General features: G+C 51.3%; 1 protein-coding gene across 2 annotated transcripts; it reads right to left on the bottom strand.

Moving 5' to 3' along the window:
* Nucleotides 1–233: 233 nt before the first annotated feature.
* Nucleotides 234–17901, bottom strand: NEMF (nuclear export mediator factor). Of its 2 annotated transcripts, XM_082284453.1 has the most exons (33): nucleotides 17729–17901; nucleotides 16543–16611; nucleotides 16141–16243; nucleotides 15196–15321; nucleotides 14971–15119; nucleotides 14679–14746; nucleotides 13652–13738; nucleotides 12839–12915; nucleotides 12262–12332; nucleotides 12091–12166; nucleotides 10767–10829; nucleotides 10521–10598; nucleotides 9952–10160; nucleotides 9315–9500; nucleotides 8907–8970; nucleotides 8347–8435; nucleotides 7601–7704; nucleotides 7198–7260; nucleotides 6949–7061; nucleotides 6477–6534; nucleotides 6058–6116; nucleotides 5485–5605; nucleotides 4820–5084; nucleotides 4215–4257; nucleotides 4082–4131; nucleotides 3435–3588; nucleotides 3051–3128; nucleotides 2781–2975; nucleotides 2094–2126; nucleotides 1346–1452; nucleotides 1227–1270; nucleotides 1051–1130; nucleotides 234–456 (listed from the first exon to the last, which is right to left on the bottom strand). In XM_082284453.1, the coding sequence occupies exons 1-33, from the start codon at nucleotides 17785–17787 to the stop codon at nucleotides 379–381; spliced, it is 3219 nt and encodes a 1072-aa protein (XP_082140579.1). In that variant the 5' UTR covers nucleotides 17788–17901; the 3' UTR covers nucleotides 234–378. The 2 variants fall into 2 exon arrangements, with proteins under 2 accessions (XP_082140579.1, XP_082140580.1); XM_082284454.1 differs by lacking the exons at nucleotides 234–456; nucleotides 1051–1130; nucleotides 1227–1270; nucleotides 1346–1452; nucleotides 2094–2126 and adding an exon at nucleotides 2154–2654.
* Nucleotides 17902–20429: the final 2528 nt, after the last annotated feature.

Genomic DNA, 20429 nt, shown 5'->3' with positions numbered 1-20429 from the left:
CACAGCCAGCGAGTATTTGGGGGAAAACACAATTCCACCTTCCCAAAGGAAGCATTCTCCACTGGAACTGCCCTCCTGGAGGCTCCAGGCCCTGCCACAGGCACGGGGCAGGAAGGAACTGAACACCCTGGAGTTTTGCTGCCCCAAATTCCAGAGCCTTTGCCCAGCAGTGAGGAACAACAGAGAAGCAGCAGCAGGGGAGGACATTCCTGACCAAATGCCAGCAATTTACTTCCATGTTTATCTGCAATTTGTATCAGAGTCCAGCTAAAGCACCAGGAATGCAGGCCCTGGGTGTTGGATCAGTCCTAGTCGTGGGTCTGTGTCCGTCTGCCCCAGCCCCGGGGCTGGGTGGGGGTGAGAACCCCCAGCATGGAATCACTTCTTCTTCATGTTCTGCAGGTGAGGTGCAGACACTTTCACCTTCCCGGGAATATTTCTTGACAAATCCGTGTCCTAGGAAACATGAAAGAGGAGAAAGTGACCACAGCAGGAAAGCATTTCCAAAGCCCTTCCTTGGCCTGGAGCATGAGTGTGATCCCTTTCCTTGGCTCTGGTGAGCACCTGGTTGGGAGAGAGGGGCACAGGACACCTCCAACCTCAACTCCCAGTGCAAGCACCTGCCCCTGCCCCAGCAATTCCAGACCCAGAGGGTTTCTTGGAAGATGCTGCTTTTGTCAGACGAGTGACAATGCAGGAACAAAAGGCCCAGTGCTACCACTGAGGCTCAGGTTCTGATGGTTCTTCCCAGCCTCAGCAGTACAGGTTTCCCAGAAAAGCTGGGAAGTGTCCCTGGCTAGGTTGGACGGGGCTTGGAGCAACCTGGGATAGTGGAAGGTGTCCCTGCCCATGGAATGAGGTTTTTAAGATCCTTTCCACCCCAAACCATTGCAGGACTCTCAGACCTTCCCCCAGCAGAACTGACACAGCACTGCTAACAAAAAAACCCAACAGGACACTCCATTTTGGCAGCATTTCCCCCCAAAATGGCACTTGTGGACATTCTGCTGCTGCTGCTTTGTACAAGAAAAATTGCAGCGAAAGCCTCACCTTCACACTGCGGAACAGATCCTTTTCTCGTGCACTGGCTTCTTTGGACTGCATAAAATTGTGCAAGGCAATCTTGGCAGCTGGAAAAAACACAGGGAAGAGTGAAACAGCTTGGAAAAGCAGGCTGGCTTCAGCAGGCAGAGCACAGGAAAGGATTCAGGGCTCTCAGACCATACCTTTGCCCTTCTTCTGCGTGCCTGGAGTGAGCTTGACTTTATACCTGCCCAAAGGAGAGGTTTCTGTAAATAAAACAAACTCTCACCACATCCCCTCCCAGGAAGGTGCTGCCACTCACTTGTAGTTGGTCATGGCTGTGTAGGGAGCACAGATGGGGACAGCAAAGAGCAGGATGTCCTCGGGGTGGGGCTGCCCAGTCAGGGAGTCCAGCAGGGCCTCGCTGTCCTGGGGGACAAAGAGCTCCACTGGACCCAGGCCCTGTGCTCAGCCCTCCCTGCGGAGTCATGGGGCAGGAGGTGGGAATAGGTGGCCTTTAAGGTCCCTTCCAACCCAAACCATTCCATGGCTCCATGATCACTTCACTGGCAAGGAATTGCCAAGCCAGGATTTGTGACTGATCCTCTCTGATCACTAAAATCATCCTTTGCTGGATCTTACTCTGGGCCTCCCAATGGAGTTCCAGGGTCACCCAAAGCTTCCCCCAGCAGACACCGTTATCCTCCTCCACTAAGGAATTTAAAGGAATTCACTTATTCCCAGCCTTGGGCAACACCCAGAGCCTGTAATTACAGAAACATTTGAAGCAATTTTATATGTAAATAAACTTTCTGAACTAAAGAACAGCCTGCACTGCTCACTGTGTCATCCTCCAGCCCAGAGCCACCAAGGCAAAAACCAGGGGCAAACATCCATGGAGCCAGCTCTGGGTTTATGGAGGATGGGGAGATGAGCAGGGCAGGAAGAAAAGGAGGTTAATCATTAAAAATACAATTAAGGTGCGTTCAAATTCCTGGAGGGCTCCCACATGTCCCAGTCCCAGCAGGAACACAGCCCCCAGCTCAGCACTTACAGAACTGAGCATTTACCTCCAGTCCTGGCTGCTCCTGGTCCTGCTCCTCCTGCACACACAAACAGAGGACACATCAGGGCTTCAAAAGCCACAGAGCTGCTTCTTCCTCCCCCGTCCCCAATGAATTCTTTAATCAGCAGGCCCCAGAAAGCCCCATGCTCCCTGCAAAGAGAACGGAACTCGTTCCACAGCCAAGCTAAGAGCAGCACTTTGCTGTGGTGGGAGGGTGGAGTGTTTCTTCCCAAGCTCTAATTTGCCTGGCACACGCCAAGCTGGGAGGAGGGAGATGGGGCTCAGAGATACCAAATCCCAACAACAGGGCTGGGAGCTCGGTTACAGCTCAGCTGAGGGGCAGGTGTTGGATGAACGGGATCCTCAGGACTGCTCCGAGCCCCAGTTCTGGCTGTGCTGGGAGCAGGATGAGCACACGGATTGCTGCAGGGCTTTGGGCTGCTCTGGGAATCCAGTGGGCTCCCTGAGCCCTGGCAACAGGCACAGAGCTCTCCACAGTGCTCAAAATCCATGGGGAGCTGCTCAGCCTCCCAGGTGGAAAAGCTACACAGAGCCAGGAGAGCCCCTGCAAGGGACAGACATGGACAGGTGAGGAGAGGAGAGAGCTGCTCACCTTCCCCTCCTGCTCCTCACCTTCTCACCCTGTTCATCTTCCCATCCTCCTGCTCCACCTTCCCATCCCACTCCTCACCTTCTCCTCCTGCAGCTCATCCAGGGCTGGCTCCTGTGCCTCATGCAGCAGGATTCCTGCTGGGAGGGTCTCCTTGCCCCCTCCAGCTGCACGACGGGGGGCTTTGGTTTTCTGCTGTTGCTTCTTTGCTGCCTCTTCTTTTGTCTTCCCCTTCTTCCCTTTTTTCCCTTTGTCCTCCTTGGTGGAGCCTGCAGACTGTGGTGACACAGCTGGTCAGGGCTGGTGACCGGAGCCACCACACCCCTGGGAAGGCTCAACTCCACCCCTCACCCCCAGCAGCTTCATGATGAGCTCCCGATCCTCCTCATCCTGGTCCCTGTACTTCTCCTTCATCTTCTTCATTTTACTCTGCAGGAGGAAACAACCAACAGCTTCAGAAATGACGACTTTTAGCAGAGTTTTGCATCCACAGCTGCTGACCCCACATGCACTTTCCTTCCCAATATCCCAAACTCTTTCAGAGCAGCTCACCAGTAACCAAGGGACTGGTTCCAGTGAGCTCCGTGCTAACCCCCACCACCATCCTGAAACCACTCAAAGCACCACCACGAGCCTAAAACCACCAGGCAGCCATGGATGTCTGGGAAATCTGGGATTTCTGTCCACACTTCCATGCCAACAGCTCAGCCCAGGGTCTCCCTGGTCCCTGCCCACCTTCTGGCCCCGCTTGATGGGCTGAGGGGCTGGAGCAGCCTTGTGGCTGTTGGCAGCAGCCAGAGGTTGGGTCTCTGTCTCTGTCTCCTTCTGCTTCTCCTCAGGCACCTCCGAGTTCTCAGAGTTGTTCTGCTGCTTCTTTTTCTTCATTTCTCTGAGGAGAACAACCACAACACCCTGCTTTGTTGTGACAGGAGAGGCTGCTGCTCTCCTGACAGTATTCCCACCCTGCTTCCCTGCCACAGGGATCCAGAGAACACTGGAAACAACCCCTTTCTCAGAAAAACCTCTTCAGCCCACGGTACACAAGAAACTGTTCCCAGCCAGCATTCCCAAAGGACAGGAGCAGGATCCCACCCTGGAAATGCAGGATGGACAATGGGCATGGATCAGCCCAGGCTGGGAGTGGGTACAGACGTGCCCTGTGCCCAGGACCTGGGCAGGGAATGGGGCATTTGCCTCGAGAAGCTGGGGCTGCCCCTGGATCCCTGGAAGTGCCCAAGGCCAGGCTGGATGGGGCTTGGAGCAGCCTGGGATAGTGGAAGCTGTCCCTGCCCATGGCAGGGGGTGGGATGGGATTTAAGCTCCCTTCCAAGCCAAACCATCCTGGAATTCTGGGATTCCCTGGAACACCCACTGGCTCTCACCTCCTCTCCTTGGCAGAGAGATGTCTCCGGCCCTGGGCCCTGCTGTCACTCTGGGGAGGGAAAGGCAGTTTAGAGCAGACCCTGCCCAGCAGCTCCCACTGCTCTGAGCCACCCATTGGAGCTGGGGCCTTACCAAGTTGGGCTCTTCCTCTTTGGGGATGATTTTCTGCAGGGATCTGTGGGGAGATGGAACAGGAGCTCATCAGCAGATGCAGGGCAGCTCACCATGGACACACCAACCACAGCCCAAACCTGGGCAGCTTGGCTGTAACACTTTCAGCTTTCTAGTGCTTGGCAATCCCAGCTTTGGTGACTGGAAAGGGCAGGAATCCTGGGATTCACTTTACCAAACATGCCTTAGCTCTCTGCCAGCTCCCCTCACACACACCAAACACCAAACACAGCCTGGGCACCGAGGGAGCCCCGATGTGCAGCTGCCCAGGCACACAGCCCCATGTGCACTCACTCCATGCCTCCTCCATGCACCCCCCAAGCAATCCCAGGGACAACAGGGAGATGAGCTCAGCCCACAGCCTCACACAGAGCAGCTGCTCTGCACCAGCTTGGCACAGCACAGGCAGCTCAGGGCTCAGTGTCTCAGGTGTGAGCAGCCCTGAAAGGAAAATGAGGCAGCATTCCCACTGCTGAGCATGGAAAGAAGGGCTGGCAGCTCATCCCAGCCTTGTCCTGGCAGTGTTTTAGAGACCCTCAGGTGCCCCCAGCTGCTGCTTCTCTCACCTCTGGGACTGAAGGTGTGACAGGTCGATTGTGGTGTCCGGGTAATTCACCTCTTCCTCCTTCACTTCCCTCTTTGGCTCTGGATGTTCCTCCTCAGATTCTCCCTCGTCCTCCTCAGAGTCAGCCTCTGGAGCAGGAGTGTTCCCTCCTCCCTGCTCCAGCTCAGCAACGCCCTCCTCATGGGCACTCTCAGCTGTGGCTTCCTCACCCTCTGGAGCTTCCTCACCCTCGGCTTTATCCTCCTCACTGCTGCTGTCTCCTCCATCTGGGGCACATAGGGCAGGAAAACACAGAAACAACCAAAAACTGATCCATCACGGAATCCCAGAATGGTTTTGGTTGGAAGGGAACTTAAAGCCCATCTCACTCCACCCCCTGCCATGGGCAGGGACACCTCCCACTATCCCAGTGGCTCCAAGCCCCATCCAACCTGGCCTTGGACACTTCCAGGGATCCAGGGGCAGCCACAGCTTCTCTGAGCACCCTGGGCCAGGGCCTCCCCACCCTCCAGCCAGGAATTCCTTTCCAATATCCCATCCCTCCCTGCCCTCTGGCAGTGTGAAACCATTCCCCCTTGTCCTATCAGTGATCCAAAATCTGGGATCTCCCAGAGCCTGAAGGATGCTCCCAGCAGCACCCACAGCACCCAGTCCCTCCCACTGTACCTAAAAGCTCCACTTCCTCAGCCACCAGCTCACTGGCACTGCTGGAAACTGTGTCCAGGTCCTCATCCTGGACTTTGACCTTCCTCTCTTCCCGGTGTCTCCAGACACAGCTTTCATCCACCTAAAAAAGAGCAGCCTCTGTGTCAGGCCTGGTGATGTTCACAGAACACCTCGCTCAGCTGTTCCTTCCCTTTTTAACACTTTCTTCCATCAAAAAGCAAGAAAATGAAACCAGCTCATTTAAACCTGAGTGTGCCAACATCAAAAGTCAGGGTGACACACAGAGCTGCACTCCCAGATTCCCTGAACAAGCCCATGCTCCAAACAGAGCTGGGATAACAACCTGGGAGAGGCAGGAATGTCCAGAGTCTGTCTGAAATGCAGACAGTGCACACTGGGCTAAGATGGAAATGAAAGCAGAGTCATTATCAGCAAGAAGCCTTTTATGGGATTTGTCCCAGTGGGAAAAGAAGTAATGGGGACTATACTGATAAGCAAGATGCAGAAAATAAGCCTCCTGCAGCTCAAAGCAAATTACAAAAGCCAGCAGGAGCTGCACGGGAACAGCTGTACCTTAAACAAGAAGCTGAAGCCCATCATCAGATAGGAAGGTGGAAGGAAATTCTTTTTCCCTGGAAAACAAAGGCAAAGTCTCATGAGGAGGTTTAGCAGCCATGGTGCAGGATGTACTTCAAAAACTCATTTTTATTAGAGGCTCTAGGCTACCCAAAAATTACACTGGGGCTGATTTTATCTCTGAGATGAGAACAGGAGAGCTCAGAAGCAGCTGAGTTAATGAACTTCTGCCCAGGGCTCAGCTCAAAATGCTGCTGCAGCTGCCTGATACTCAGTCTAAGCCATTCCCAACAGATTTCTGGGTCAAGAGTGGGATCTGCTGGCTGTTCACAGGGAGGGAGGGGGTGGCTGCCACTGCAGGACAGCCCAGCACCTTTGGGAAAACATCCCATTCCCACTGTTCCTTTGTGCCTCACCTCGGATCATGAAGCTCCCAGTAGTGAGATATTCTCCCGTGGGGGCAGTTTTAGAAACCTAAAAGAAAATCATGATAAACTGTAAAAAAATCTCTGTGACAGAAGGGCACCATCAGGTACTAACAGCACCAGGAGAAACATTGGTTCAACGAGAGTTGAACTCCTGGGAACAGCTCTGCAGGACTCCACATCCAAGGGGTTCTTCCTCTCCCTTGCAGGGAATTTTCCTAAGGAACGTTTCCATCCCATCACACCCCACCAGCACTGTGTTTTAGGAGTCCTGGGTGAGTAACTCAGGAAACAAACCCCAGATATATCCGGGAGTACTCAGGGAATAAAACCACCATGACTTTGGTGTGATCTCCCCACTCTCACACAGAAGTTTGACCCACACCCATCAGCTCCTGTCTGTGGCCACATCCCAGCTCCCTGGGATGCTGTGGCTGGACAGCTCCTGCCTGGGTGTGCTCACCTGGCTGTGGGTGACCCACCAGGCGCTGGTGACCACGCGGGCGTCCCAGGCAGCGCTGTAGCACAGGGCCATGGTCCCGGCCTCCGTCAGCGTCCGCGGCGGGATGGGCTCACCTGGGGAACACCCAGCACACCACGACCCAGTAAATCCTGCACTGCCCTAAGCCAGCCTGGGAGCTTCCCAGGAAGGACTGATTGGCATCCCAAGGGAAGGCACTGCCAGCTCCTGTCCCCAGGGTCCCACGGGTACCTGAGGGGTTCTTGATCACGCAGCTGGTGGCTCCGTGCAGATCCGCGTGCACGTAGATGTCCCCTGGGAAACAGGAGACTCCAGTCAGATCCACGGATCCCTGGAGCCAGGGAAGTCTCTAACATTAGTTGGAAATGGCTGGTCTGGCTCAAGGAGCAGGATGGGGACACAGAAGCCTTTTAGTCTATCCTTGTCCCAGGGAGAATCAGCTCCTCTGCTCCTGAGGGGAGCCCATCCAGCCTGTTCTCACCTCATGGCACCACAGGGACTCCCATCACCAAAATTCCCTTTGATCCAAGGCCCAACTCAAGAACAAAGCAAAGAGACCTTCCCATGTCACTGCTGGACATTCCCAAAACTGGGAAAGAGGAGGGAAACCCACACATCCCCTCCATGGACCCACCTGGTTTGAGGTAGCGCTTCACGATCAGCTCGTTCTGCTGCTGATCCCTGCCAGCAATGACCAGGTAATTCTCAGAGCTGATGAACCACAGGAACTTCTCAAACCTGCCAAATTCCAGCAAATCCACGGTGTGAGAAACACCTGGAACTAACAGGACATTGCACAGGTAGCTTTTGATACCAAACTCAGAATATCCATCTCAGCATCTGCAATTTATGACACTGCAAATAGTTTCACTTCCATCCATAGGCCTGGGCCATAAAAACAAGGCATGGGACAGCTACAGCATCACTGGCAGTGAGATTGTGAGATGACACAAGAAGCACCATCACCACAGTCCTCCTACTGATTTCTATTTTAATAATTCAGTTATTAGGTGATTAAAAGCTTTGGGGTCTTGTTTCATTTGTTGGTTGTTTTTTTAAATCACAGAAGCCCAGAATGTTTTGGGTTGGAAGAAACCTTCAAGTTCATCCAGTCCCACTGGACCACACCCTTCCACTGTCCCAGGTTGCTCCAAGCCCCATCCAACCTGGCCTTGGACACTTGCAGGGATGGGGCAGGCACAACTTCTTTGGGTTATTATCCCTGGGAACCATTCTGGGATTCTCTGACTTTAGGCAGCAGCTGTAGGGAGACTCAATGCAAAGTGCACTGCTCCAAAATCCTAAATAGCTCCACTTCTAAGCCAGTGAAGATCCATCCTGACACAGGACATGAGAGAAGGACGAGGGAGCTGTACTTGCCAATAGACCTTTCTGGCTTTCTGGATGGTGGTGACTGTCTGAACTTCCCTCAGGGTTTGCTTCGTCTTCTTCTCAGCTGATTTAAAAGCCTGTTTGGACAGAAAGCACCAGCACCATCCAGCAGGAATCACAAAATTCCCGAGTGAACACTGGGAAAGTTGGTAGGAAATGGCTCTGGACTTTATCACGGTGCAGGCTCCACCCAGCCCTGCTCCTGTCAGACAGCTGCCCTTAAAACTCCACCCCAGAGAGCTGCTCCCCAAAATGATCAGCTCTTGGATTGGAAGGATTTCCACTGATTGTCCACTCTGAGTCCTGGTCTGTCAGTATCTCCACCTGTTCTGAGTATTCCCAATGCTGCTGGTGGAAAAGGAGGATACTTCAGGGATCTGCAATCCTCCACTGAGCTCAAAATGTCAGGAATAGAACAACCCTGGCTGGTTGTTTTTCCCTTTCACATCTCATTAGGGCTGCTCAGACCAGGTCAGGATTTTCCACTTAGCAGTGGCAGGGATTTCCCTTTTAAATATCTTCTCAAATCCAAGGGGAAAAAAAAATACCTTTTCTGCAGCTTCCACTGTCTTCTGAGTTTTCTTGGCTGCGTGTCTTTTGTGATCGTAGTACCTGTGAAACACAAGTGTTTGTCCCTGAAATCCCAGCAGATCCACTCCTTCATCCTTATCCCACTTATCCCAGGCCTCTGCATTTTGTTCCATGTGCAGAATTTGACTCAATTAATTAAAAAATTCAATCAATGTGACAGCCACAGACCAGCTGCCCTGCACCAGTGGGTCTGGACCAGGGAAATTCCCATCCCAGAGCTCAGGGCAAGCTGCCATTTCCATTTCTAACTCTTTATTTTTAACAAGCTATCCCAAAGCCCTTCCTCCTGCAATATTATCACCAACAACTGCAAACACAGAGAAATTTCTACTACAAATCCACGTATTATCTAAAAAAAATCTTACTTTTTGGCATTGGCATAGGCAGACAAATTGAGATCAACATCAACCAACGAGGGTTTGTTTTTCTGAGGTTTCTTCAACTGTTTCGTTTTGTTCTTTTTCTTTTTTCCCTTTGGTTCTTCTGTTTCTTCTTTCTCTACATCAGCATCATCCTCCTCCTCTTCCTCTTCAGATAACACATATGGGTTCCTAAAAACACATGGCATTAGATGATTAAGATAAGAGAACTGGTTAATTTTTAATCCTTGGTGGAGTGTGCTCTTAATTTAATTCTCTCAGAAGTTTGGAAAGGGTTCAAGGAGCCTCTAAACCCTTTTCACTGTGCAGACACAGGAAGGCCCCTCATTCCAGCCCATTTATGTCTTGGAGTCAGCCAAAATTTGGAGGAAAAAAGAAAACAAGAGCAGAAGATAAAGAGCCCAATTTTTCCAATCTAAGGAACCAACCAAAACCAAGTTTATTCTGTACATTTCTGAAAGTGAGGTAACTAAAACCTCATGGATTAACTCTGCCACGTCCCAGCTTTCACACCAAAACTTCTGGCTATAAAAAAGATTTTTTTTTTTTTTTTTTTTTTAATCTCTAAGCTCCTGATCCAGTGTGAGATGAGGTTTTTACAGCCACTGGGCAGTGCACTCACCTCAGCAGCATGGTGATGTGGTTTGTCTGCAGCTTTAACTCTTTGATTGCCGTGGCCACGGGGTCCCCCTGGGCCTGGGCCTCTTTGACAATGGCCCCAATCTCGGTCCAGTCGATCTGGTTGGCCAAGGCGCTTCTGACCACCTGGATGGCCCTGTCCACCACCTCCAGGTTCATCTCTATCAGCTCTCCTTTCAGCTTATCAGCTTCCTTAGGGAAAGGAGAAGGTTGGAGCCATTGGAGCTAAACACATGCTCAGCAATAGTTTTGAATAAATGGAAGTAGTGGAGAAGAAATCCAAGATTGGATTGAAGTGGAATCTTGGAATCCAAGACTGGATTGAAGTGGAATCTTGGAATCCAAGATTGGACTGGATTGGTGGCCCAGGATAACATCCAACTCCAGTCCTGCCAATCCCTGAAGTGTTCCAGGCCAGGTTGGAGCTACCTGGGATAGTGGCAGGTGTCCCTGCCCATGGAGCTGCATGGGACTGAAGCTCCCCCCCAACCAAACTATCCCATGGTTCTGTGATTATGCATCTTGTTAATTAAAACCCCAAATCTGTCTTACCTGAGCCTGCTGGAGAGCTTCCAGTCTGTGCTCATGGTCCCTGCGGACATTTTCAAGTTTCTTCAGTGCTTGTTTTTCCTTTCAAAAACAAGATGGCAAAAAAACTAGATATAGATATAGATATAGATATAGATATAGATATAGATATAGATATAAATGGCATCAGGTAATCACTGCCAGAAGCAAGTGAAGCCTCAGGAAATCCGGGAGCCATCCCAGCTGCCCCAGTCCTGGATCAGGACACACCTGCTGCAAGGCCTTCAGATCAATCTTCTGCCCCTCCAGCTTGGAGTAGAACTCGTCTGTTGCCTGCAAGAGAGAATCAGGTTGGAGAATCTCCAGGCTGGCCTGACAGAGCAGGCAGAGCAGGGTCCCTGCAGAGAAGTGGCTGCAAAGCACTAAAAGAGGTGAGAGAGGCTGAAACAACCTCCAGGAGCTTTCTCCATTTCCCTTCCCATTGGGATGAGTTCAGCAAGACACTCAGGGCTGTGTCTCACTGCAAACACACAGGTAAATAAGTGGCCAAACTATGGCCCATCATTTTTGCTAAGAAATGATGCAAAAGAAGCTGCTTTGGTTCAGATTAAATGGTTGCACAGACAGATCCATCTGCCCCGAATTCCTGCTGCTCCACTGGGTCAGTTAAAAACCCACAAAGACCCAGAATGCCTAAGAACAGCTCCTGGTGTTCCAGCTGGGCTTAAAGCACAAGATGAGGAAGGTTTGAGGCTGTTTAGATCATCAGAGGGACTGGGGACAAGGATGGAGGGACAGGACACAGGGAATGGCTTCCCAGTGCCAGAGGGCAGGGCTGGATGGGAGATTGGGAAGGAATTGCTGGCTGTGAGGGTGGGCAGGCCCTGGCACAGGGTGCCCAGAGAAGCTGTGGCTGCCCCTGGATCCCTGGCAGTGTCCAAGGCCAGGCTGGACATTGGGGCTTGGAGCAGCCTGGGACAGTGGGAGGTGTCCCTGCCATGGCAGGGGTGGAACTGGATGGGCTTTGAGTCCCTTCCAGCCCAAACCACTCTGGGATTGTGTGATCAGTGAAGGAGATGAGAGGAATTCAGCCAGGAAGCAGGGTAGGAACATGAAATGGGAATTCTGGAGATCAAGGTCGGGAACAAGAGGCAATTAATGATTCCAGATGTTAACGAGTGGAGGACCAGGAAGGACAACACCCAAGGAAACACCAAATCAGGGGCCTGAGGCTTTCAGAGCAGTAACAGGAAAAGTGTAAATGTGATGTCTGTCACAACTGTTTACTCCAGAGACAACTGAGATTCCAGCTCTCCAGAACAAAGCATTTGGGATTCTCTGGCTGGAAACATCCACCTCCCTCACAGGTTCCACACTCAGCTCCAGGATCTGAGCTCAGGACACAGCACTGCCCAGCTGCAGCCTAAAGGCCCTGCTGGAGCTGGCCTTTTCTCATCAAACATTTATCCATAAAATTAATCATCCCTTCCAAGGTCTCTGCTTTCATTAACAACCTCTGCACTACGCTTTAATTACTCTTTGTAGCAGCAGTCAACTAAAGCACTTAAGTACAGCATCAGCAAAAGCACTGTACCTTATTGAATGAGTCAAATTCCAAGTAGGGACATTTTGAATGTTGAGAAAACAAGAAAGGATGAAATTCCTCATATCTGTAAAATACACATTTGATATTATCACCTGAAAACTAATTTCTGTGATGCAGACTAGTAGAAAAATAAAGGGAAGAAATACTTCAAATATTTACGTGTAGATATCTTCGGCTGCTTTATCTGGTTCCAGGCTTGGCTTTTTCTCCTTTTTCTGGATAACATAACCCTGAAAAGATACAAAAATATCATTTTTGTATCAAAAAGATACCCAAAGGTCTAGGTGTAATCAGCATGAGACAGCAAATAATTCCAGCAGGGAACCTTGTGCCTGAGTAAATCCCTGCCCCACTGGCTTGTCTTGACTCCAATTTCTTCTGGAAAAAGAAGTGAACTTCTTCCAACCCTCAGGATTACCCCATAAATGCAGAGTCTATGTGCAGAATTTATTATAGAATTTATTAGTGTATTATTACAGTAATAAAGTACATTATTACTTTATTATTATTTATTAAAGCCCAAGTGCAAATCTCCCAGGATTTACACAACCTGCCTGTGCATTATTTAATTGCTGCCCACCCCGTGGAAAGAAGCAATTTTTATTCCACATCACCACCTGACACCCAGGAATAAAATCCACGGCTGGGAACACCAGGAATTGCACATCCTGAGGAATTCCTGCTTGCCAGTTTAACCCTGCAATCCCAAATAACTGATAACCCTCCCCAGACCCACCTTTCCACTGAAGTTGTCAGTGAGGGCCATGTATTCTTCTGCTTTCTCTAGAGCTGAAAGAACTTTTTCAAGGTTTTCTAAAGAGAAAAATAAAACAGCAGAAATATTTCATCCCTGGTGCTTCACTCCAGCAGTTATTGCTCATTTTAAACAGGAGTCTCAGCACTTGTTTTACACTTCGGAAGTTTTTAATATAAAAACCTATTTAGGTGCTTTTAGGACATAATTATTCAAGTTTCAGGGGGAAAAAAAAGACCACACAAATACCAGCACTTTATAAAACTAAAGCTGCAGAGGCAAAGCATAAATCAGAAGCTGTGAGAAGTTATTTTTTTCAGCACCATAATCCAGTAGGAAGGAAAAAAATCCTCTGGATTTATGGCAAATATAAAGCACACAAGGAAAATAAGATTGCAGGAAAATATTTTCTGATTTTATTACCCAAATCTTTGATTTCCCAATAAATGTAAAGCTGCCACTGTACCAAATCCCCAATGTTTCCTACAAATAAAGACTTTGATGTTAATTCTCCTTGTCAAACATCCTTTGTACAACCAGAACTCACCTCATGGGTGAGGTGGTGTCTCATGATAAAACCATTCATAATGTATAAAACCTGATGTTTCACCTCCAATTCATGCACAAATCAAGACTTTTAATGTAAACGAGGCTGGTCCTCAAGCTAAAACCATTTAAAAATAAAACCACATGGTCAGAACTATAGTTTTACTCACCTCTCTGGGAAAAAAATAAAACCCACTACACAGACATAAAAATCCCCATAGTTGTGGCCCAGCCTTTAAAACATTATACCTTTATTTTCCAGATGTTGATCTATTTTGACAGCTCCAGAAAATCCAGCTTCTATAAGGCAGTGCTCAATGAGAGTGGCCCCATAAGCTGTTAAAAAAAGAAAAGAAATAATAGATTATCTGTAGAAAATATTCACAACTTGCCATTTAGAAAAAAACCTGGACACAAGAGTGTGAGAAGAGTGAGAAGTACCAAAAATCAGGGAAAGGGCAGGAAGGATGGGTGGATTTCATGGGTGGATGAGGAGGAGGAGGTGAGAAACAGCCAAATTCCCACCAAGAGAAAAATTGTGGGGATTTTAGAGCAGAGCAGCTGTGCCTGGTAATTGGATCAGTAACACCATGGTGAGGCCAAGGTTTCCTATGTGATGGGATCAGAAATACCAAATTCCAGCATGGATACAGCAAAACTGGGAGCAGTGGGCGACAATAATTAGCAATTATACAGTGTTATACAGTAATATTATTATTATTATTATACAGTAATAGCAATTATTTAGCAGACCAGGGTAGAGAAAGAGAGGGAAAACTGGTGAAAAAGAGAATGAAGAGATGGGGAAAGTAACACTTAGGTGTGATTTGAGCTGTTCAGGGAATTCTCTGCTTCATCAGCATTGCCAGGTCAGGAGGAAAACCAATTTTGTTCTGACCACCTCACACAAGACAGATTTGGTTCTGTGCTCAGGAAAACCTTTACACTTACAGCTCCTGTTTGGTACCAGGATGGTGCAAAGTGCCCCAAACCAGAGCTCCACCAGAGCCACTCGCAGCTCTCATCCCTGCAGCACCGTGGGCAGGCTCAGCTCTGTGCAGTGGGCTTGGAAACAATAAATGTCTGTTTCCCAAGGCAACCTGGGCTTGTGGAAGGTGTCCCTGCCCAAGGCAGGGGGTGGAATGAGATGAGCTTTAAGGGCCCTTCCAACCCAAACCACTCCAGGATTCTATGGTAAGTTATTCATATTTTCCAGCATGACATAACACACATTGATTGACCCCATTTCATCTTCTAACAAAGCCCAGTTACTCACGAAGGAGTGGGTTGAGAACCCTCTTCAGCTGTTCCCCTTTGGGTGCATTTGATATGATTTCAGTTAACCTGCAGGGGACAAGGGAGAGTTGCAATTCCAAAGAATAATGTGTTTTACAACAACAAAACAACACTGCAGTGCTTAGAAGCTACAAAACATTTCCAGCCTTAAAAAAAGAAACTAAAAGTGGCCTGTAATACGTGAGGAACTACCCAAAGCTTTTCACAGCTCCAAGGAATTTGGGTTTATCCCGATAAATAACACCATTTAAGAGCTCTGAAATTGAAATTACCTGTCCAAAGTTGGCAGAGGCACAGCAGCTTTTGCACTGTCCACCGGGTACCGCTCCCGCACTGCAAACCTGACGTCGTCCGCCTCGTCCGTGCGGAACCTCAGGATGTTCAGGATGATGTACTCGTGGTCAGTGAGGACAACGTTCCCCTGGGAGCACAGGGACCCTCAGTGAGGCCACCCTCGTGTCCCTGCCTCGGGGGACACTGCAGGAGCCCTCACTCACCCTGTCATACAGCTCCACGATCAGGTGATAGGCGGCCTCGTCGCTGCCGAACTGCAGGTCCACGATGCGGTCGATCCCCAGCTGGCTCACGCTCACCAACCTCCGCGTCTTCAAATGCTTCCGGCACTGCCAGGGGTGGGAAAAATGTCTGGGACATGCTGGAAACATCTGGGAATGGCTGGGCTATAGAGCCCTCACGTGGCACCAACCACCTTCTATTGAATTCAAATATCGTAAGAACAAAAAAGTTGGTTCCCGCCACACCTTCATTCACATCTTCATTGTTATAATTATAAATATAATTGATCCCAATTCTTAACGTTAAGACATTTTTTCCATGCTGTTTTTTTAGCTCAAGGGGGCAGCTAGTTCAAATTCCAAGAGTTTATTTTGTAAGAACTGGGATTATCCCTGTATCCATCTCTGCCGTGGAAAGCCACCCCACAGAATCTCTGCTGAGTCATTTCTGGCTGCAGCCAGGGGATAAGCAGATCCATGGGAGTCATCCCAGGCTGTATCCCCGTGGATCTACCTGTGGATCCACCTGCAGGAGCCCAGCCTAACAGCCTGGAGCAAGGTCTGAACCCCCAAAACCCAGGAGACTGAACAGAGGACTCTGTACCACAGGGTGCTGCATCCAGCACCCAAAAGTTCAGACAATCCAACTGGAATGACAAGGATTTTGCTGGAGCAACGTTCCAGGGAGGTCTAGAAGATATCCAGCAGCTTAGCAATAGTTTTTATAAATTTAAATATTCACTGTTTCAGGCACTGAACATCAACAGTGTGATCCTAAGTCCACGTCCTCCCTTGTCTTCAGCCACCCGCTGGATCAGGATTCACCGGGATAATCCTTCCCTATTTTCTTGTCTCCAAGGACAGAACATGAACATTCCTTCCTGATATCCAGCCATTTTACCAAAACCCAAACTCTGGTGAGTTTACCTTCATGGCAAAGCTCGATGGCATCATGTTCTTTGGCCACTCAAACTCCGTCATGTGGATGCGTATCCCGGATTCCAGCAGCAGCGTGGCCTTGCAGTCCGGCCTGGGGGCAAAACAAAGGAGCTGGACCCCAAAATCCTTCTGGATCCCTTCCAAATGAGGATATTCCGTGATTCCAAGTGGCACAGGAGCAGCCATCCCTCACCACCCACCAGTCTGCAGGGTTTCACACTCCATATCCTATTTCCTAAGAGCTTTTTGGGTAAAAATTACTGCATTTTACCTAAGAACAGCAGAATTTCACTGGAAACAAGCCAGAAATTACTGCAGACAATTAACAAAATCTAGTTTTCAAACAGCATTTCCAAAGAATTTTTAAATAAAGATATTTAAAGCTCTTACTTCTGCAGGCGAATGAGATAGGTCTTGTTATCCACATCATAAATGTTGTTCACCCTCATTCCCAACAAGCTGCCAAAAGGGAAACACAGAATGCTTTGGAGAATCCAAAACACAACTGGCTGGAAAAATCCCAGTGGCAATTAAAGTACACAGAAAGGCAAGTTCTGATAAATTACCAAATTCTGATAAATTAGCAAGCTATATAAATCACCAAGCAGTAACCAAAAGGGCAGCAAAGGAAGACTGATGGAACAAGCTGGAAGCAAAAACCACGCAGAAATGGAGAAACTGCTCTGAAGACACAGCAATTAAGAGAGGGAGAAAATTAGATGAAGAAATTTATATTAATGGAAAAAACCACAGAAAGCTGCCAGTTCCTGCCAGCCCTCCTCTTTGTGGCAGGGATGCAAAATGCACCAGAGCACCTTTGTGAGCACAGGGCACCAGTAATCCCAGTATGAGCACTGAACTGGCCTGGGGGGTGTCAGTCACTCCCTTCAGAGTGGGGCTGGACATGCGGAGTGCCCCGGACACCAGGAAGGGTCAGAGCTCCACAGGGGTAGGAGCAGCTTCCCAGCTGGGTGGGAGTTGTCCAGCCTGGAGAAGAGAAGGCTCTGGGGAGAGCTCAGAGCCCCTTGCAGGGCCTAAAGGGGCTCCAGGAGAGCTGGAAAGGGACCGGGGACAAGGGATGGAGGGACAGGACACAGGGAATGGCTTCCCAGTGCCAGAGGGCAGGGCTGGATGGGAGATTGGGAACTGGGAATTGCTGGCTGGGAGGGTGGGGAGGGGCTGGAATAGAATTCCCAGAGAAGCTGTGGCTGCCCCTGGATCCCTGGAAGTGTCCAAGGCCAGGATGGACAGGGCTTGGAGCAGCCTGGGATAGTGGAAGGTGTGCTTGCCCTTCCAGGCAGGGCTGGAACGGGATAGGGGATGGGTGAGGGGGTTATGCAGAGCCCAGGCAGGGCAGCGCTGAGGGGCAGAGCTGTGAGAGCAGGACACGATGGAGAGGCAGAGCCCCCACAGCCCTGAGGCCACGGCGGGGCAGGGAAGCCGGGCCAGGACCAGGACCAGAAGGGGGAGCAGGGACAGAACAAGAACCGGGCCAGGACCAGGAGCAGGGGCAGGACCAGGACCCACGGGGCCGGGCCCCGCTCCCCGGGGCCGCACGGGCGGGGAGTGCCGGTACCTCTGCCGCAGCTCGGCGAGCACCGCGCGGATATCGACGGTGCTGAAGCGGGACTTCATGGCGCCGGTGCCGCCCGCCGAGATCCACAGGGATCCCGGCTCCCGGCCCCTCACTAATCCCGGCTCCCGGTCCCTCACTAATCCCGGCTCCCGGCCCCTCACGGCTCCCGGCGGTCCGGGGCCCCGCCGCGCCTGCGCCCACGGGCGCTACGGGTCGCACCCGGCGCCAATCCTCGGCGCTTCGCGACCGCGCATGGGCCGAGCCGGGCGGGGCGGTGCCGCGCGCGACCGAGAGGAGGCGCTGTGAGCGCGGGGGTTCTGAGGGGGCGGGCAGCGAATGGGGCCCGGGGGTGACAGAAAAGGGTCCGAGGGTGACGAAAAAGACTCCCGGGGTGACAAAAAAGGGTCCGCGGATGACCAAAACGGGTCAGGAGGTGGCAGAAAGGGGTGTGCGTGTGACGGAAGAGCCCCGGGAGAGAGCGGCAAAAGGGGGCAAAAAGGGAGGGTGCCGTGCGTGACTGAATGGTGCCGGGCTGAGGGCGGAGCGGCAAAGGGAGTCCCGCGTCTCTCTGTGTTGAGCGGGGGAAAGGAGCCCACGCGTGTCCGTGTCGGACAGCAAAGGGAGCCCGCGGGACCCCTTGGAGCAGCGTTTGTTTGCATGTAGTGTTGGAGGGTGGGATTTGTGGTGGAGATTTGCGCGGCGCGGTGTTTTTGAGGGAGCGGGTCGGGGTGCGGTGCGTGTCGGTGTCAGCAGGAGGCGGTGTTTGCGTGCGGGGCGGTGAGGGCAAAAAGGGGGCGAGGGTTTGGCGTGGGTGTTTTTCGTGGTGTGTGGTGGTAAAAGGGGAGCCCGCGTGTCTCTGTGTTGCCCAGGCTACGCTGCAGTGGCTATTCACAGGCGCGATCCCGCTACTGACCGCCACGGGAGCTTTGACCTGCTCCGTCTCCGACCTGGGCCGGTTCACCCCTCCTTAGTCAACCTGGTGTCCCGCAGCTCCCCGCGGGTCACCATATTGATGGCGGCCTTAGCTTGGACGCCCGCTCGGCACAGCGCACGGCAGCCCAGAACTCCTGGGCTCAAGCGATCCGTCGGGCTCAGCCTCCCCGGCAGCTGGGACTACAGGCGCGCGCCACCGCGCCCGGCGCTGCCAGCCCGCTCCGCCGCCGAGATGGTTTGTGTGGAGCCCGCCCCGCTCCGCCCCCGGCTCGCCCCCTGCTGCTCCTGCTCCTCCTCCTGCTGCTGCCCCGCCTCCCGATCCTCCTCCTGCTGCTCCTGCTCCTCCTCCTGCTGCTGCGTATGCTGTTCCCGCTCCTCCTCCTGCTTGTCCTGCTCCTCCTCCTTCTCTTCCCTCTCCTCCTTCCCTTTCGCTGTCTCTTCCACCTTCTCTTCCTTCTCCTACTTCGCCTTCTCCTCCTCCTTCTCGTCCTCCTCTTTCTCCTCCTTATTCTCCTTCTCTGTTTCCTTCTCTTCCTCCTCCCCCTTCTTCTGCTTCTCATTCCTACCCTTTATGCTTTTTCTCCCTTTTCCTCCCTTCCCCTTTCTCCTTTTCTTTCTCCCTTCCCATTCCTTCTTCCCCTCTTTCCCTTTTGTCCTTTTCCCTTTCTCTTTTCTTTTCCCATTCCACTTCTTCCCCTTCTTCCCCTTTCTCCTTTTCTATATCCCTTCCGGTTCTCCTTCCCCTCCTTCCTCCTTCCCCTCTCTCCTATTCCTGTCGTTTTCCCCTTTGCCTTCTTCTCCTTCCCCTTCTTCCCCATTTTTCCTTCCCCTTCTTCCCTGTTCTCTTTCCCTTTACCCCTTCCCCTTCTTTTCCTTCCCCTCCTATTTCCCCTTTCCCTCCATCCCCCCTCTCACCCCCAGCACATACTCAGTTTTCCCTGCTGAGGAGGCAGTCAGGCCAAGGAAAGAGTTCCCCCTCCCCATCATCAGCACAAACCCCAGTTCCTCATTTCTTACACAATTCGGGGCTTGTTACCAGAGATTCACAGTGGGATTTAGGATCGGGGGCATCTCTCCCATGAAGGAATTTCTTTAAGAGTGGTTTTGTGTCTCCTCCCTCTCCTTTTACAAACACCTCATTTTTTCCCTCTGTTCCTTTCTCTTTCTCTGAAGAAATCCCTGTGAGATGTGGCTCCTGCTCTGCTCTCCTGGTTGGGATTCCCCCTTGTCCTGGCTGGGATTCCCCCCATCTCCATGCTGTTCATGCCTCAGCACTGACATATCCCCAGCCCTCTCTGCCCCGTTCCCCAGGCAAAACGGAGCAGTCCTGCTCTGCCTGGGCTGTGCCACGGGGAATATCCACATGCTCCATCCCACTGTGGATCAACACCTGAATTCTGACCAGCTCCAACTCAACCAGGGCCGGTTCACCCTTCCTTAGGCAACCTGGTGATCCCAGCTCCCTCAGGAGCACCATATCCACACCAAACTTCCACCAGCACAACTACTGCAGCCCAAAATCCCAACCTCAGCCTTCCCAGCACTCGCATCCCATCCACAAGCCACCTGATCGAGCAGTTCTGCAGATTCCCTGATATCCATCCTGTGCGAGCTCTGCCTGGCCACACAGTGGCAGTGGCGAACTGAGGGAACGTCCTTGAGCTCTCTCTGGTTTATGTTTAAAAACGCATGGATAGACAGGAATGATTCCTGAGGAGGTTTGCGCTGCTGAAGGAGCCCAAACTCCTCATTTGGAGCCAGAGGAGGC

The sequence above is a fragment of the Coloeus monedula genome (assembly GCF_965178545.1).
Source record: "Coloeus monedula genome assembly, chromosome: 6".
NCBI lineage: Eukaryota > Metazoa > Chordata > Aves > Passeriformes > Corvidae > Coloeus > Coloeus monedula.
Note: the sequence above shows the minus strand (reverse complement) of the source record. Positions and strands in the feature narration are given on the sequence as shown.

Coding starts and splice junctions, on each gene's coding strand:
- NEMF (XM_082284453.1), bottom strand. CDS start 17,787: ATGAAGTCCCGCTTCAGCACCGTCGATATCCGCGCGGTGCTCGCCGAG. Junction 10,161..10,520: donor AAGCTCTCCAGCAGGCTCAG/GTAAGACAGATT, acceptor CCTTTCCCTAAG/GAAGCTGATAAGCTGAAAGG. Junction 6,535..6,948: donor GGTGGGTCACCCACAGCCAG/GTGAGCACACCC, acceptor ATTTTCTTTTAG/GTTTCTAAAACTGCCCCCAC.